The sequence below is a fragment of the Mixophyes fleayi genome, chromosome 1 (genome assembly GCF_038048845.1).
Source record: "Mixophyes fleayi isolate aMixFle1 chromosome 1, aMixFle1.hap1, whole genome shotgun sequence".
Taxonomy (NCBI): domain Eukaryota; kingdom Metazoa; phylum Chordata; class Amphibia; order Anura; family Limnodynastidae; genus Mixophyes; species Mixophyes fleayi.
Genome location: NC_134402.1, coordinates 385983081 through 386002051, shown reverse-complemented (window position 1 = coordinate 386002051; position 18971 = coordinate 385983081). Strand labels below are relative to the sequence as shown.

General features: G+C 39.4%; 1 protein-coding gene across 4 annotated transcripts in view; it reads left to right on the top strand.

Annotated features, from left to right (window-relative positions):
* Positions 1-16657, top strand: part of LOC142097997 (uncharacterized) — a 1069021-nt gene extending 1052364 nt beyond the window's left edge. For 2 of the 4 annotated variants that reach the window (XM_075180389.1, XM_075180407.1), the window contains 3 exons: positions 12115-12193; positions 14588-14656; positions 15649-16657. In XM_075180389.1, coding sequence (XP_075036490.1) covers positions 12125-12193; positions 14588-14656; positions 15649-16629 — 1119 coding nt within the window. In that variant the 5' untranslated portion in view covers positions 12115-12124 and the 3' untranslated portion in view covers positions 16630-16657. Of the gene's footprint in view, positions 1-7344; positions 7407-10892; positions 11197-12114; positions 12194-14587; positions 14657-15648 lie in introns of those variants that run through there. The other 2 variants (XM_075180414.1, XM_075180398.1) reach the window with 2 other exon arrangements.
* The last annotated feature ends 2314 nt before the right edge of the window (positions 16658-18971 follow it).

Genomic DNA, 18971 nt, shown 5'->3' with positions numbered 1-18971 from the left:
AAAATCAATGCTTCCTCATACTAAAATGCTGCAAATTAAAACTACCATTGATACCACCCATGAAAAATGTAAAAACACCATTAATACCGCACATGAAAACTACCATTAATGCCGCACATGAAAAATACCATTGATGTCGCACATGAAAACTAGCAACAATACTGCACAATGAGCTTACATCCTAAGGGAGGGTGAACAAAACTCGGGTACAAAGGGAGTGAGTTGACGTATAAGGGAGGGGAGCGGAGGAGGGGTTAGGTGGAGGGTTGGTAGGCTTTGAGGAACAGGTGGGTTTTTAGTGCCCGTTTGAAGGCGCTAAGAGTGGGGGAGAGACGGATGGAGCGAGGGAGGTCATTCCAGTGAAGGGGGGCAGCACGGGAGAAGTCTTGGATTCTGGAGTGGGAAGAGGTAATCAGAGTAGAGGAGAGGCGACGGTCAGCGCAGGGAGCGGGCAGGAGAGTGAATGGAGAGGAGGTCGGAGATATAGGGGGCAGTGGACTGGGAGAGTGCCTTGTACGTCGTGGTCAGGAGTTTGAAAAGGATTCTGTAGGGTATGTAATTAGTAATATGTCCTATATTTAGCCATATTACATAATACTAATTATATTACTATTAAGGTCCTGGCATCAGCAGTAACAAAGTCAAATGTTAGGTCACTTAAAAATAAAAATAGCTATTTGCTATTAATAGTATGTCACCTTACCTGTTCTTGCAGTTTTCACTACCAGTGACTGCTGGTGTCTTATCAGGGGCAGGCTGGGCTTGGGAGCAGGGCGGTATCTGCCCCTGGGCTGGTCCCATAGTGGGCTACCTTGAGCTTGGTCACTGGGCCACCTGCATTTTTTTCCCTTTAAAATGTTCCTAATAGGCTGCTGAGTCAAGAAAACACTGATGTTATATCGGTAACACCTACATTTTATAATTCGACTTCCCTCCCTGCAAACAGCCCTATTAAATAAAATTAACGTAATACTTTTCACACTTAATAAATATACCTAGTTCCCTCCAACCAGCCCTGAAATTGAATATTTCTCCCAGTTAATAAATCTATTTCCCTCCCTCCAAACATCCCTGGTAATAAATTAATAATATTTACATTTAAGAAATATAACTAATTCCCTCAATCATCCCTGAAATTAAATAATTCATAATCGCATTTAATAAACAGCCCTCCTTCTCCCCAAACATAGCCCCCACCCACAATCCATCACTGAATTAATAAGACCCCTCTCATTACATTAAGACAAACCCACACTCCTCCTCTTATTATATTAAGACAACCTCCCTCCCCTCATTCCATTAAGACGAATCCCATCTCCCCCTTTCCTTCATTACCTTATGTAACCCCTGCCACTGTCTGTAGTGTGGGGTGCACAGGCTATACAGTGCACCTCCTTCTCAAGCCCTGCCTAGCTGATGGGCATGGGTATAAATGACCAGGGGGTCCCTGCAGGTGTTTTACCACAAAGTCTCTTTGTAGGTAGTGGGACACAGGTGGTGTCACTTTGCGGTGTAGTGAAATAAGTCAGAATAATTTGGGTTCTGGACCATCTCCATCACAAATTGAACTATATACTTACACTCCTGGTCCTCCATCAGTATAATCAAAATGGTTGCAGCAATACAGATTATATATATATATATATATATATATATATATATATAGATAGATAGATAGATAGATAGAGAGAGAGAGCGTGAGTGAGAGTATATAGCTCCTTACTCTCTCCAGCACGGTTCTTAATGAGCAATATGAATTTTGGTTACAAGTATATCTCCTTACTCCTCCGGCACACATCTTACAGTGCTGGTTTTGTTACAGTACATACCAGGTTCTCCTGGTCACAGTAGTTCCACAGACTCTCACAGTTCAACCTCTGTCTGTTTCCAGAATACACATGTAGCTCTGACCAGGGGGGGTCTGGCAGATTCCGGCCCGGGGGGCAAGCACACAGCAGCGGCCCATCCTTAAAGGGTGGTTTTTGGTACAATATATATTTATCTATATAAAAAAAGGCTATTGTAGTGTTGCTTAATCCATATATATATATTTTTATGCCCCCCCAGAGCTGGATTAAGGCTCTGGGGGGCCTGGGCACTTTAGACAGGGTAACCCCTATGATGTAACATGGTTATCATTTTAGACAAGTACACAGACAATACTGTGTGCACTACTGTTAGGTGCACACAGTTCTGCCTTCACGAGCAGTACACGGTGAAGCGGGACATACCTGTCAACTGTCCTAAGCGAGACAGTCACCCAAATTCGGGACTGTCCCACCAGATTCAGGACAGTTGGCAGACTGTCCTGCTCTCTCCTACCTGTTCTTGTCACTGTCACCACTTGTGGCTGCTGGTGTCTTTAGATCATTTGCTGGTTGTCTGGATCCTGAAATAATTAGAGGCCCTATTTGGAAAAAAAATGGGTATATTAAATTTAGAAAACTCCAACCAGTCCCAGTATTAAATCAATAGCATTCTCACGTTTTATAATTGGGCCTCCCTCCAGCCACAACATTAAAATAATAATATTTACATTTGCTAAATAGATCTTTCTTTCCAACCAACCCTGACATTAGATAGCAAACACATTTAATATATACACCTATTTCCCTCCCTCCAAACAGCCGCAGCAATAATTTAAATAGCATTTATTTAACAAATATAACCATTTCCCACAACAATCACAGGCATTAAATAAAACATAATCACAAATTAATAAATAGATCTAAGTTTCCACAAACAGCCCACAATCAATAAATAGCTCCCAAAACACACCAGCATTAAATTAAAGGTCCAATTACTCCATCTTAAATTCATAGGACCCACTATTAAATTAAAAAGCCCCACCATCACCCCACAAATAAAATTGCACCCAATAATTAGCCCCCACCTGCACTCCTTGATTAAATTAATAGCCTACCTGCACATTATATTAAGACCCCCCCCCTCCCTCTCACACACACATACATACATTCAAATACTGGCCCCTTCTCACACATACATACATACATACATACATACATACATACATACATACATACATACATATACTGGCCCCTTCTCATACATACATACATACATACATACATACATACATACATACATATACTGGCCTCTTCTCATACATACATACATACATACATACATACATACAGACAGACAGACAGACATATACTGGCCTCTTCTCACATACATACATACATACATACATACATACATACATACATACATACATACATACATACACTGGTCTCTTCTCACATACATACATACATACATACATACATACATACATACATACATATACTGGCCTCTTCTCACATACATGCATACATACATACATACATACATACATACATATGCTGGCCTCTTCTCACATACATACATACATACATACATACATATGCTGGCCTCTTCTCACATACATACATAGATACATACATACATACATACATACATACATACACTGGCCTCTTCTTACATACATACATACATACATACATACATACACTGGCCTCTTCATACATACATACATACATACATACATGTGCTGGCCTCTTCTCACATACATACATACATACATACATACACTGGCCTCTTCTCACATACATACATACATACATACATACATACATATGCTGGCCTCTTCTCACATACATACATACATACATACATACATATATATACTGGCCTCTTCTCACATACATACATACATACATACATACATACATACATACATATATACATACATGCATGCATACATACATACATACATACATACATATGCTGGCCTCTTCTCACATACATACATACATACATACATACATACATGTGCTGGCCTCTTCTCACATACATACATACATACATACATACACTGGCCTCTTCTCACATACATACATACATACATACATACATACATACATACATATGCTGGCCTCTTCTCACATACATACATACATACATACATACATACATACATACACTGGCCTCTTCTCACATACATACATACATACATACATACATACATACATATATACATACATGCATGCATACATACATACATACATACATACATACATACATATGCTGGCCTCTTCTCACATACATACATACATACATACATACATACATATGCTGGCCTCTTCTCACATACATACATACATACATACATACATACATATGCTGGCCTCTTCTCACATACATACATACATACATACATATGCTGGCCTCTTCTTACATACATACATACGCTGGCCTCTTCTCACATACATACATACATACATACATACATACATATGCTGGCCTCTTCTCACATACATACATACATACATACATACATACATACATACATACATATGCTGTTCTCTTCTCACATACATACATACATACATACATACATACATACATATACTGGCCTCTTCTCACATAGATACATACATATACTGGCCTCTTCTCACATACATACATACATACATACATACATATGCTGTTCTCTTCTCACATACATACATACATACATACATACATACATACATACATATGCTGGCCTCTTCTCACATACATACATACATACATACATACATATGCTGGCCTCTTCTCACATACATACATACATACATACATACATACATACGCTGGCCTCTTCTCACATACATACATACATACATACATACATACATACATATGCTGGCCTCTTCTTACATACTTACATACATACATACATACATACATACATACATACACTGGCCTCTTCTCACATACATACATACATACATACATACATACATACACTGGCCTCTTCTCACATACATACATACATACATACATACATACATACACTGGCCTCTTCATACATACATACATACATACATACATACATACATACATATGCTGGCCTCTTCTCACATACATACATACATACATACATATGCTGGCCTCTTCTCACATACATACATACATACATATGCTGGCCTCTTCTCACATACATACATACATACATACATACACTGGCCTCTTCTCACATACATACATACATACATACATACATACATATGCTGGCCTCTTCTCACATACATACATACATACATACATACATACATATGCTGGCCTCTTCTCACATACATACATACGTACATACATATGCTGGCCTCTTCTCACATACATACATACATACATACATATGCTGGCCTCTTCTCACATACATACATACATACATACATACATATGCTGACCTCTTCTCACATACATACATACATACATACATATGCTGGCGTCTTCTCACATACATACATACATACATATGCTGGCCTCTTCTCACATACATACATACATACATACATACATACATATACTGCCTCTTCTCACATACATACATACATACATACACTGACCGCACACCCCCCCCCCCCCCGCGCACACGGCGCTCACCTGCTTCATCGGCGCGCACTTTGCTACAAACAACTTTCCAGGGGACTCTAGTCCTCTATCCTTTAGCTGGCACGCAGTAATAACTCCCTTTTCTTCAGGGGTCTCCACTTTGGGGACTTAACCTTATGGTACTTGTCCGCTGTCTTTCTTGGGTTGGTATTTATCCTTAAATGGATTCTACCACCCGCTTTGGGCTGCATTCCCAAACAAGCCAATTCCGGGGAGACTGAGTCCTGCCGCATTGGTGACTGCCACCGGCCTAACACTGTCCGGCTCTGAGCCTCTATCAGAAGGCTTGAACTCTCTCTTCGAACTTCTTTTCAACTCTCCCTTACGTACTTGTCCGCTATCGGACTCGTGACGGTATTTATCCTTGGATGGAGTTTACCATCTGTCACAATTAAAATTGTAAATAATCCCCCCTCACTTATTACATTAATAAAATAAACCCACCCTCCCCTTCCCACACACTTTCTTTTCGCTGCACTGTGTAGGAGAGTCTCTTTCAGTCTGCATGCATGGGATGGCTCCATATAGTGCACCTCCCATGTCACTTGTTAGTCGCCCACATAAGGAGGGCAGAGAAGACGAATCCAGAGATACAGGAGGAGGGCAGGGAAGATAGACACACACAGGCACATACGCAGGGAAGAGAAAGACAGACACACACACACACACACACACACACACACATGCAGGGAGGAGACAGACACAAACACACATAGGGTAACAGAGGTAGGGGGGAACTTCTTTGCGGTCTAGACGCTGCTGTCTCTCTGCAGACCGTTGTTCTCTCCCCTCCGATCCTACTCCAGGGCCATCCTGTTCACTAGAACCTCGGTGCAGCAGCACCCCATAGACTGTTGCTCTCCCTTGTTATCTAGAACTACCACTTACCTGTTGGACCTGCCTTTATCTCCTGACCATCCATCTAGTCTCGCTCTCTGCTCCCCCCCCCCCCACCCTCTTAGGGGACTTTGAACTGCGGTTAGAGAGCTGCTAAGCCCATATCCCCTTGCGGGGATCCCTGGTGAAAACATCTCTTCCATTAGACTTTACACCTCTCTGGGGTTAATATCTATCTGAGCAGACTTCGAGGCCCCATCCTGACTCATGGTGAAAATAGGCACAATTAATCGAGCAGTGCGTAGGCCCATCTTAAGTCCGGTTTAGTGATGATACTTTACACCTTGATTACTAATACAAGTGGAGAGCTAAAAACAACTTTCCTGTGACTAAGCAAACAAGTCCAAGCCACGGTGTAAAGCAGCATGAGCACCCCTGGTGCTTGGTACGCATACAGGCATACTAATACTAACTTGCCTATGGCCTCTCCATGATTGACACAAGAATGCCTAAGCTGAGGTCTAAATCGGCATCTGTACTTTGGCGACTTGGTTAAACATGCTGGTGGAGTTGTCCTAGTCTGACTGTAATTTTAGGTATGTATATCTGGAAGTATTTGTTATGAATGATGTCTTGTGTACATGTTTATGGGAAGTGTCTGCGACCAGGTATGTATCTACAACATGCTATCCCTATATTTAGTATTCTGATTAGCTGATAGTGCTGCCTATAGTTTTACTGTAGCTTTTATAACCTGATCCTGGCTACATGAATGAAAAGCTTACAAGATAACCTACAGTTAGTGACATCTTTAAGATCATATATTTGTGATGTTACACATTTGTTGAGTTTAATACGTCCAGTTTTGTGGGATGATACATATGCCTTCCTCGCCTTGGATGTTAAATCATTATACACTAATATCCCCCATCAAAAAGACATTGAAGTTATTACCAATATTCTATCTCGTGATGGGAGAATCTTGGAGAGACACCAGAGCTTTAAGACGGATTCTATATCTTTTATTTTATAACACAATTATTTTTTGTTTAACCATTGTCACTATTTACAGGTGATCGGGATGACCATGGAGACACGATTCGCCCTGAGCTACGCCAACCTTTACGTAGGTGACCTAGATCCCACGTATATATATGGGGAGGCGAGTTCGAGACAGACCTCGTCCTCTATGGCTGTTTTATATAAATGATTTGTTTATTATTTGAAGAGGATATTAGAAGAATCACGAGCAGTAAACTTTGTTAATTATCGTAACACTAATAACTTCAAATTTTTACCCACATATTACAAGATCTCTGTTGATTGCTTCAGCTGTAGGTTCTGCTATTGTCACTTCCACTTACTGCAAACAGGTGGACTATAACACTTATTTACAATTCAATAGTGCCCATTATTCCAAGTGTAATCAAAACATATGAAAAGGATAGTTCATGTGGCTACGCCATAATTGTTCAAATAAGTGCTTATTTTTAAAACCGCTGAAGAAATGGCATCTAATTTCTTAGATCGTGGATATCCACCAAAATCAAACAAGCATTTGATGTAGTAAATAAGATGAATAGAGATGTTCTTCTAGATTCTAAAAAAAAAAGAGAGAAAACGCTCACAAGAAGATAGAGGGGAACATCCAGCTATGGTCGATTTGAAAAGACCACACAAATTCTTTAGAATGTGCCTCTATTATTAAATATAAAAAAATCATCAGTTACTATTAAGAAAATAATTTGTTCCAATTTCCTATTTTGAAACAAGATTCCACTTTACTTCCTAAAGATCCAGTAATTGTTTTCAAGAGGACTGTTAGGGTACCCAGTAACAGAACCATGGAACAAGGTGGTTTATTTAAACACAGAACATACAGGTAAACTGAGATGATGCCGGGCGCAGCAGTTTACATAGTAGATGTAATGCTGGGACCCGGCGAGCCTCTCAGGGCTCGTTGTAGTGCCAAACGTTCATATAGCCGGGAGGTGAGCCCTGAGTGGCGTACCGTCCTGGCCACCAACAAACCAGCACCGACACTCCTGATTTGCTGATGCCGAGGAACCAGAGACACCTGGGGGTACTTACCTGACTCTGGACGACCAGGTGAGTTCCCCGCCAGCAGCTCTTCACAGAGCAACAATTTATTTACATTATTACAACGGTGACATCCAGATTGCCATAACTATGGTCTGCAGAGTCCTAATCAACGTTACACGTGTGGATTGTTCTGCTCGACACTATACTATTAGATCATACTATACCTCAAAATTACGCCATCTTGCACTTATTTTATATGCTGTAGGGGAGATTAAAATTGTATCCATTGTTTTATTGTGATTCACTGCCCATTTGAAAATAGGAGAGACTGACGCTGTTTTCAGTATTACATTGTGTTCTAATATCCTATTTTTTTTTTTTAGAAGAAAACTATTAAGTGTGCGGGACATGATGGAATATGTGACCATAGGGTTGACGTTTATTATCACATCCTAGGAGTGTTTTGTACTATGGTGCTATAATTGCAATTTTATGATATCTGATTTGCTACATTTATAGTTTATACCTATTGGTCATACTTGTATTAACAGTATTGTTTGAATATTTTAAGATTTGAGCTTATTTGGGATGTTTGAATATTTTATTGTTTAATAAATTGGTTTATATTTGTCCACGGATTTTTCATATTTTTTTGATCTAATAGCTCAAGCACCATTGTAATTTTTTATATTTATTACTAAATATAGATACCATATAACAGTTAGAAAGCTGTTAACTGCTTAAATGACATCATTATTATTAGAGATCTGCTCCCGTTTTGGTTTTGGATCTGAAAAACGTCTTCATGCTTTTGGTTTTGTTACAGATCTTGCCCCAAAACATGAAAGATTTTAGTTTTGGATCTGGATTTAATTAAAAATTGTGAAAAATAGGTAAAATGATGTGATTTTGAGCTGTTTTTGCTTCTATATTACTATTTATAGCATTAACATTCATTTACAGTCATTTAAAACTCTCCAAATTTTCACTGATTTTGGCCAAAGTCTGCAGTGATCTGGGTGGCTAAAATTAGTGACAGAGTAGTATACAGTATACATGGCAGTTCACTAAAATATGCAATTACCATCTCTGCTTTTCTGTTCTTTTAATTAATTCCATATCTCATGCTAGAAGTAAACGTTTCGGTTCTACATTTGGACCTTTGCCAAGACAACCACATAGAACACCAGAAAAGACAGATATTAAAAAAAAAAAAAATTCTTGCAAATGTTCTGATATTGGTCATTGTCTAGCTGCATACTCTAAGGCAGGGGTCGGCAAACCCTTATCCATCAGCGCGCTGGCTAAAGTCTTGTCAAACCAGTTGTACATTTTTTATATTATATATATATATATATATATATATATATATATATATATATATATATATATATATATAATTTTTATTGTTTTTTACACATATGTATATATTACATACACACGTAATTTTTAAAAAAAAAAAAATTTCAAATGCATTTAGTCTGTTTATCGCCAAGTATTTTGTTTTAGATAGAATACTACCAGCAATAGCAGTATTATCCCTGGTGGTAACTTTATGACAAAAAAAGCCCCATGGGATTAATTAAAGGAACATTGTACTTACATGCAATCCTCTATCTGGCGCTGGATACGGTTTTGTACCTGTTCTTCCATGTCACTACCATATCCAGAAGAAGAGGAGAAAGGACAGGTGTGAAAAGTCAGAAGTGTCAGATGAGGGAGAAGAAAATGTGGTGCAAAAGGACAGTAGGTTGTGTGGGCTGAGGGTAGAAAAATGAGGGGGAACAGATGGGATGGGAGTGCCGAGGGAGACATGCACACAAAAGGGGGTAGAGAAAGGTATACAGGAACCCGTAATATGGAGACAAATCACAACTCACTGAAAACGCCAAAGTGAAGAATTATGAAGTTAATATAATAGACTAAGGGCTAGATTTACTAAGCTGCGGGTTTGAAAAAGTGGGGATGTTGCCTATAGCAACCAATCAGATTTTAGCTTTCATTTATTTAGTACCTTCTACAAAATGACAGCTAGAATCTGATTGGTTGCTATAGGCAACATCCCCACTTTTTCAAACCCGCAGCTTAGTAAATCTAGCCCTAAATGTCTATAAGGAATACACCCTTCATATGTACTTTAGAAGAGAATAGCATAATTTATAATATTTGGCAACTTAACTCCCTGGGCTTAATTTTGTTATAATACACAAGCGATAAAAAAATGGCCATATTTACACATCTTCTGCTACAAGGAATATCTCCCATTAAACCTGACCCACAGGTATTAGGAGAGACCCTACAGTCTGTCCTCTTTGTGGGAGGCCATGAGGCAGCAGGAGGTATCACCATATCACCATGTCGCTGGTAGATTCATCCATCATTGGATGAATCTACTTCCCCATCCAACTTACTGCTCTGGGATTTTATAATTGAATGCTAGCCTTATAATAACATCTTACAGCCTTTGCAGTGTCCAAAGGTATTTTCATTTTGTCTTGTTTGTACATTATAACACTTATTGCACCTTCTAACTAGATGGGTTTTGGCACACTGTTTGTAACTATAGTAGCTTTATGGTATGAATGTCACCTTTTGCTCTTGGCTGCATTGAAATGTTTAAAAAGCTATATAAATGATGCCTTTAGGAATCACTAGGTCTAGCATCCAGCTATATGTACTCTGCTGTCTGTTATTTATAGTTACTAAGCAACCTCTCCAGTGTTCTGTCATTGCACTGTGATGTCATATAAGTTTGTCTGTCCAACTACTCTCCCAGCAGCTATTATTATTATTATATCTGACTATGAAGGTGTCTAGAAGTATATCTGGATGCTGCACAGTCTTCATCTCACCCTTCTGGTTTTATCTTCTACAGTTGTAAGTTACCATCTTCCCTTCTAACAAGATATAAGTACTCCCTATCTCCCAAATTGTCTATTGTTATTCCCTCCTTGCTGGTCTTCTCCTAACCAGACTTTCAGTTATACAATCTGTTTTGAAGACAGCAGTTAGACTAATTTTCATTTTAAAAAAAATACAATATACAATGCTTCTACTAAAATATAAACTACTATAAACTGCACCAACATACATCTCTACACTTTTTTTAAATTATCTCACAAATCGCCCCCTCTATTCTGTGCAAGATCTGCATTTCTAATCCACACCCATTACCCGCTCACATTTCTGGTTACGGGAACTTTTTGGGATTGCACCCACTGTGTGGATTTCCCTCCCTCCCTCATACAACAAGACTAGACTCAAAACCTTCCAGTGTTTCTGGAAAACTCCTCTCTTCACCAAGTTTATCAAATTCCTGATCCATCCTCCCCAAGCTATTCTACCCAATCACCAAACCTATACACAGTTCACATAAAACTCAAATGTATTCTCTTTCTGTACTCAAACAACCCCCTGACTCCCAATAAGTTAAATGGTAAATTGCACTTGAGCAAACCATGTTGCCATGCAAGGGGTGAAAATGTAAATTTATTTTGCTTGCAGGGAAAACAGTGCCTGTTTTTACAGGTATCACACAAATACTAGGCAGCTTTATTTTTACACTGTGATTTAGAGGAGAGTTAGGACGCACCCCTCTTCCAAATCTAAATCTGTCCACACATTTTAAATCCGCCTCTTACACCACCAAGCAGAACATGGTTGTGCCCAAGCATATAATTGTACCTTCTAGCTGGATTTACTGGTCGTTTTTTTGCTCCTTTCCTCTCAAATGAAATTGTAACTCATTGTCCAGCACACAGAATACAGCTTGATGTTTCTCTTTCTTGTTTGCAGGTAGACAATCATGACCGATAAGAACAGGATAAAGCCTGTCAACCGTTTCTGGTTACCTAGGACAAGAATTAGAGAACCGGTACATCTTCTAAATTTCTGAAACAAAAAGTGGTATTTAGTGGTATTTCCATGGTGCAAAGTTTCAATGTTTATTATAAGACTTAAGAATAGACACATGCCAGAAAGTACATAAAACCCCTCCTGAAGAAGTCCTATGACAAGACAGAGAGTGTGGCTTGGAGCAAATTTTAATTGTTTGCTACTTGTGTCTGTGAATTCAGATAGTGAGATAACATCTTCATCCTACAGCTTCTATCATCATATGCCTGGTTTTATGTCATTTCTAGTCCTGCACTATGGAGGCGTCCCCTATTTATTTATGTTTTAGTAGAACTTTGCATTTCCCGTGGAGATGAAATCTTAGATAAGCTGCAGACTTTACATGAACTCTTGGGGATCCAAAAAGCTGAAAATGAAAACTGTTGCTGAAGATTGCAATCTTTGAAACTTAACCTGATCTATCAAACTTCTATTTTCCTATAGAATGTAAGGTTGCAAGCAGAGCACTCTTACTTCTTTGTCTACATGTTACACCCATTCTTGTTTTATTACTATTTGTATTTTTCAATTTTTAAAGCGCTGCAAAAACTGATGGTGCTATATAAATAATTGTTAATAATGATAATAATAGACTGACCTGAATACCTGGCTCTAGAATTATGATTAGAAATCTGACAGTAGCAAATTGCCAAGTAAGAATTATGCTATAGCTATAGGGGTTTTAGCAATCTTGGATTAATATCTTTAATTTAACTTATCTTATTTATTTTCTTATCTGTTAAATAAAGGCCACCATAAAATATTATTATTATTATTATTATTATTATTATTATTATTATTATTATTATTATTATTACTACAATGAAGCTGTCATTTATGTTTTTTCAGGTTTGTGATACTTTTAAGTAAAAAACAACAAGTTGTGTTGTATAAGATTACTATTGTAAAATATGTGAGATACTTAAATCCAGCAGAGTATATTCTACAATAATTATAAATTGAAGAAAAGGGAGAAAATCTTGTAAGATTTTTCTAAGTGATTATAGAAAATATTACTTTATTTTTAACAGTAGTTACCAGTTGGAGCGCATGTTAATTACAACTGCTATAAAAGAAACATAAATACACTTGGGGAATTAAATTCCATGCGCTGTTCTTTAGAACAATGCGGAGTCCACATTACCATTAGTATGTTAATTTTAACACGGATTTCTGCTCAGAGCTACGAGCAAAAATCAATGTTGCAATTACCGTACTAACGGTAATAATGAGCATCAGTTACCGTAGTAACGCTAATGATGCGCACCCCCTGTTGTTCTAAAGAACAACGCGGGGAATTGAATCCCCCTTTAGTAAGCACACACGCTGAAACTGCCATAAAGCAAAGTGTCACGGTCGGCTTGCTAGAATTTGAGATCCCCAGAATCTGCCGGATATGACAGGACTCACTCAAGAGCGCAGAGTCTAATGCGTAGGTGGTTTCCACCAGGAACCCCCGCAAGGAGGTGTGGTCTTAGCAGTCCCTATCCCGCTGGTCGCGGTCCCATCATGAGAGAGTGCCCGGCAGAGAAGTTTTGGAGGTGCCAAGAATGGAGAGGCCAGATGATAGCAGGAGATAGCAATGGAGTCACTGGAATAGCGGTAGGTCAGTGTAGGCAGTGGAGAGGGAGAACTGTGGCTGACACAATTGAGGTAACTCGAGAGAATGATAATGGATTCACTAGAACAGCGGTAGTTCGAAGTAGGCAGCAGGGAGAGAGCGTAGCTGACACAACAGTGGTAACTCTGGACAATAGCTATGAAGTTACTGGAACAGCGGTAGCTCAGTGTAGGGAGCGGAGAGAGAGAAGCCAGGTCCTTACTGCTGCAGGTTGTGAGCACAAAGAACAGACATCAGACAGGTGAACTCAGGTGGTTTAAATAGCCATCCATGATCTTGTAACCAATGAGGAAGGAGAGGAGGTTTGAAGGGGGGTCTGCGGATCTGCACATGCGCAGAACTGACCGCTGGATGGCGCCCGCCATGGGAGAGAGGTGCCGGAGTCACCGCCTGCAAAGAGAAGGTAAGGGCGCCGGTACCCGTTTGCAGGACATGCATGTGACACAATGAGATAAAAAAGCTAAATGGAATAAATCATTAATTGCTTATCTCCAGAGAAACATCGGTCTGCAACATAGTTGCCTTGAACTGCACTCACTTAGATATATGTGTGGGTACAATTATTTAGTTTACTTTTTTTTTTTAAAGGATAAGCACATTTTATAAATATTCAAAATAAAATACATAAGATTAAAATGTATAAAATATTTGTGCACTATGTTTTAAGATATTAGTGATATTTGTACTAGTTATAGTTGTGGAGAACCGTTATTAAAGTGCCATGTCTGTTGTGTATTTACTTCCCTTTCTTAGAAACCTCAGCTTGTTACCAGGTTTCCTGAAATACTAAACAAGAGAACCAAAGAAAAGACAGTTGAGCAGGTGATCTTATATTCATTGATGCACATTCTTAAACAGTAGTGTAGATAAAAGATATTGGGGTTAGGTACATAAAGGTGTATTACGATTTAACAGTGATTCCTATGATTTGACATTGAAGGCTTGTGCAATGGGTGTGAAAGGGCATGGGTTTAAAACTGAGGTGTGGAAAAGAAAATGATTCAGTTAGAATCTTGTGGACGTTTCGTAAAATAATATTGTCCATGATATGGTAGATTGCCAGTATGACAGGAAAACCCTATTTTTCCATATTCCTATCAGTGCAAACTGCTGAGACTTTTATTTTCACAACAGCTGAAGGGTCACGAGCAAATTAATCCTAGGTAAAAGTTAATAACTCTGTACCCTACGCGGCGGTCACTTTTGTCACTAATTCCACCCACTCTCCCCCTGCATCCAGGTATTGGGTAGCGCCCACAGAACTTGACTGGGAGCTATTAACTTTCTCCAACCATACACTGCACCAGCTGAGGCTGGTAAGAACCTCTCCAGGTCAAGGGGTTGTATTGCCTCAGCTTTACACTTCACCAGATGAAATTATGAAGAACCTTTCATATGAAGGGGGGGTTCTTTTACTATGTTTTACCAGGTTGGGATGGGGGTAGTACATAATGGGGGCCATTGTATTATGCCTTTCTGCATAGCATCAGGGGGTCTCAGCACTATCTAGCTTCAGGAGCTGGACAGCAGTAACATCAGAGATTGGTAAAGGTTCATCTTCGCCTTTGAAGACAACCGTGTATTTCACACGGTCTTCTGCTCTGCAAGACAAGCTCCCAGGGTTATACTCAAAACTAATGCTTCCTCTTTGACGCTTATAGCAGGGTTATTTGTTTACTAATTTACACCTGCAGTAACTGACAAAGAGGAGAGATGAGCAATATTGGTAAATGCCTTTTCTAAGTAAGAGGACATCAAAGACACAGTTTGTGTCAGACTTTTTTTTTATTCATCTCTTCTTCTGTTATATTTAGATAACAGGTGGACAAGATCCAGGAACAGTTATACATTTTCCTAATCTAGTAGATGAAACCTGTGTTCCTCAATCAACTGGTCTAAATACAAAACGTCACACAGAAGAAAGAACAAATAATACATTGAAAACAAAATCACTGCCCCAGTCTACGGCAAAGGAGACGGCTGATCTCCCAGAGTGTGTCCTGCAAAATTTTGCAACCAAATGCTCAACAAGTTTTCAAGAGCTTTTTCAAAATCTGGCTGCTAATTTAACAGATACAGCTGAAAAAATTGTAGAGAGAGTTTTTAATGAACTAACGTTTGAACTTACTCATCCTGGCAGGCACACCAAATTTAAAGCTGAAAAATCAACGGATAAGGAGAGGTTACACAACCTTACGAACAAACTAGCATTTCAATATTTAATGTCTAGGCTTGAAGTGATATCAACAGCAAGAGAGACTGTAGAAAAAATCTTGGACAAATGGCAAGCAAATGCTTCAGACCTATATGAAAGTTTATGTGAAGGAAGATTAGTAGTTAGACCCTCCAAAATATCCTTGGATTATCAAACTAATCTGCAAGAAATGTACAAGGCAACACTCTTAACTGCCATGGAATCAGTACTGAAAAGTAGTGAAGATATTGCCATGCTCATGCTTCCCCATTTGGAATCATTTGCCAATAAAATACATAGGTCGAGTTTTAAAGGAAAAACAAGCTACCCTGTAGCAGAGTCATCCAAACAACTTTTTACCACAAACAACATTGATCTTGGTAAATCCATTTTCACAACATTACAGAAAGTTACCAGATCTAGAACTGATTCTGTTTTTTTGAAATTGACAAAAAATCCACCACCTGGACCACAGAGAGACCATTTGTTTTTATTAAGCTATGCTAAGGATATAACCAATCAAATTATTAAAGCCGCGAAAACAAAACTCAGTATTAAACTTCAGTTAGAATTCACAATCTTTTACTACTTTAGACACTGATCTAATAAATAATAATCAATTGAATGTCTCTGTTGTTGTGTTTCAATGCTTCACAATAATACCCATGTTGCAGTGATCCGCAACATTGTGGTACTACTTATTACATTCTAATATATAATTCCATATATTCCATAAATGATTCTCATATGACAGCATGTCTATTTGTACATTTGGGAACATATATTGGTAGATGTATTGGCAGATGCCCATTGGATTGTAACAGATGTGAATAAGGAGGTTAATCCACATGTCACTTAATCAGAACATTTATTTATTGTACAGAATACAGATATATATAATGCAGTGAACAGTCTTGTTGAATTAGGATATTTGTCCCAAGGAACTGAATGATGCACATCTATGCAGTACTGCTATATCTATATACATGCGCAGTAGCCACACAGACAGGTTTGGTCAGCACCGCACTTCCGGGGCTGCACTACCGGCACCCAATCACTGGAGACAGCGTGTAGCGTTGATCTGTCTCAACACCCCTTCTCCCTTCGAGATGTCTCCGGTTACAAAACGCAAGTATTAACTTTATCATTAAACATTCACGTGGTTCAACTATAACCAAAACATGGGGCTAATATTAGAGATGTGCGCTGACCCAGTGTTATGGAGCTATGGAGTGGCCACGAGCTGGTATTTGTGCTGCTGAGCAAGTAGGCGTGGAGTCTAACGCACCCCCGGTATTCACCAAGGACCCTCGCAAGGGAGTTCGGGCTTCGCTGCAAGAGGGTGTGCAGGTCGCTGTTCTCTGAATCAGCCACCAGCGTAGCGACAGGAATGACAGATTTAGTCAAACAATCCAGGTCAGAACCAGCCAGGCAGAGAAGTACACAGGGTTGTTCCGTAGAATAGTCAGTGAGAGCCAAAAGTCAGTTACCTGAATCAGCAGAAAGGTACTGTGACTGGATCAATTCTAAATAACTTATGGTATCAATTTATTGAAGGGAAATAGCACAGGGCGCATATTTATATAATTGCATAGGCACTTATTTTTTTGTATTATATATATTCTGAGATAGGAAATCGTTATTTCTGAGACCATGGTAGATACTGGTCTTACCTGTTTTCACCTTACTAAAGGATATGCCTTATTTCTGATGCATATATCTGATACAATGAGCCTTTGTTTACAAAGCCTTTTGTGTATTGTGATGTGGGAAACTAGCTTGTTTTTGGGTTTTGTTGTTCTGTGTGAATATGTATTCCAAACAGTCTGATGAAAGGCCACATGTTAATTAGATCTTTTGATGTGTGAAGGTCCAACATTGAAGGCAGGAACTTTTAATTAAGACTGGCTCCTGGATTCTTTGCATCTGAAAACCAGGTGTAGGACAGTACAATGTTTCTAGAATTTCACAGATAAATGTAAATATCGTTAGCTTTGCAATGCATGTAAATTTATGTTTTGCTAAACAGGGGTACTTCCTGATTCTAAAAATAGACTATTTCTGAACTGTATAAAAGATGAGCTGTGTCAGCATGTAAGTGTTCTTCTGATTTCAACATCTGACTTGATCACTGATACCTCTAATCAGTGAGAGCAAATAAACATCTTGCTTCAAAGACCTGCTTGGAAATATCTTCAATATCGTTGTATTCCTGTGATCTACAGATTAGACCCTAAATCTAATCAGTTCTCTGGCTGTCTCTGAAATTTTGGACCCAAGCGTTTCCAGTACCGCTGCTCTGCCTGCTACCCAGCAGCCCTGGTCAATGTGATAGGCCAGGGGCGGATCCATTCACAGCAACCCGGATCCATTGTAAGAGGTCCGAAGTTACCAGCCCAGGTACATCAGCAACGAGATATGCTAGCAGCGGCAGTGACCCAGAAGAAACGTGGTTCTGAGTGCCAAAGAAGGAGCTCAGTGGTGGCAGCAGGCCCTTCCCACTGCGGCAGGAGGGGCGTATTCGTAATAACGAAAGGGGAAGGTGGCAAAGTAAGCCCAGCCGGTTCCCAGCAACGACAGACAGGGTGGCATAGGCAGTCCATCCTGTCACAGGTACCAAATCATAATCCAAAAGGAGAGTCAAAGGTGTTAGCCGAGTCAGATGCAGGATACAGGAGAAAAACGCTGGAGCAGAATTGTGAACCAATACTTTGGCACCCTAGTGGCGCTAGAGGCTCCAATAAATACAGCATAGTGAGTCCTAATTGGATGAGGTGATTTTGGCGGTCAGGTATGCTGACCGCTGACAGGTGAGAGATGTCTGTAGCGCATAGTGCCCCAAAGAAAACAAGGGTGCATCCTGTTGCTAGGCAATGAGACGCAGCTGTTGGGGGAAGGCAGGAGGCCTCCTGCGCCTGACACCCAGGTGTTTTGACTTTGGTT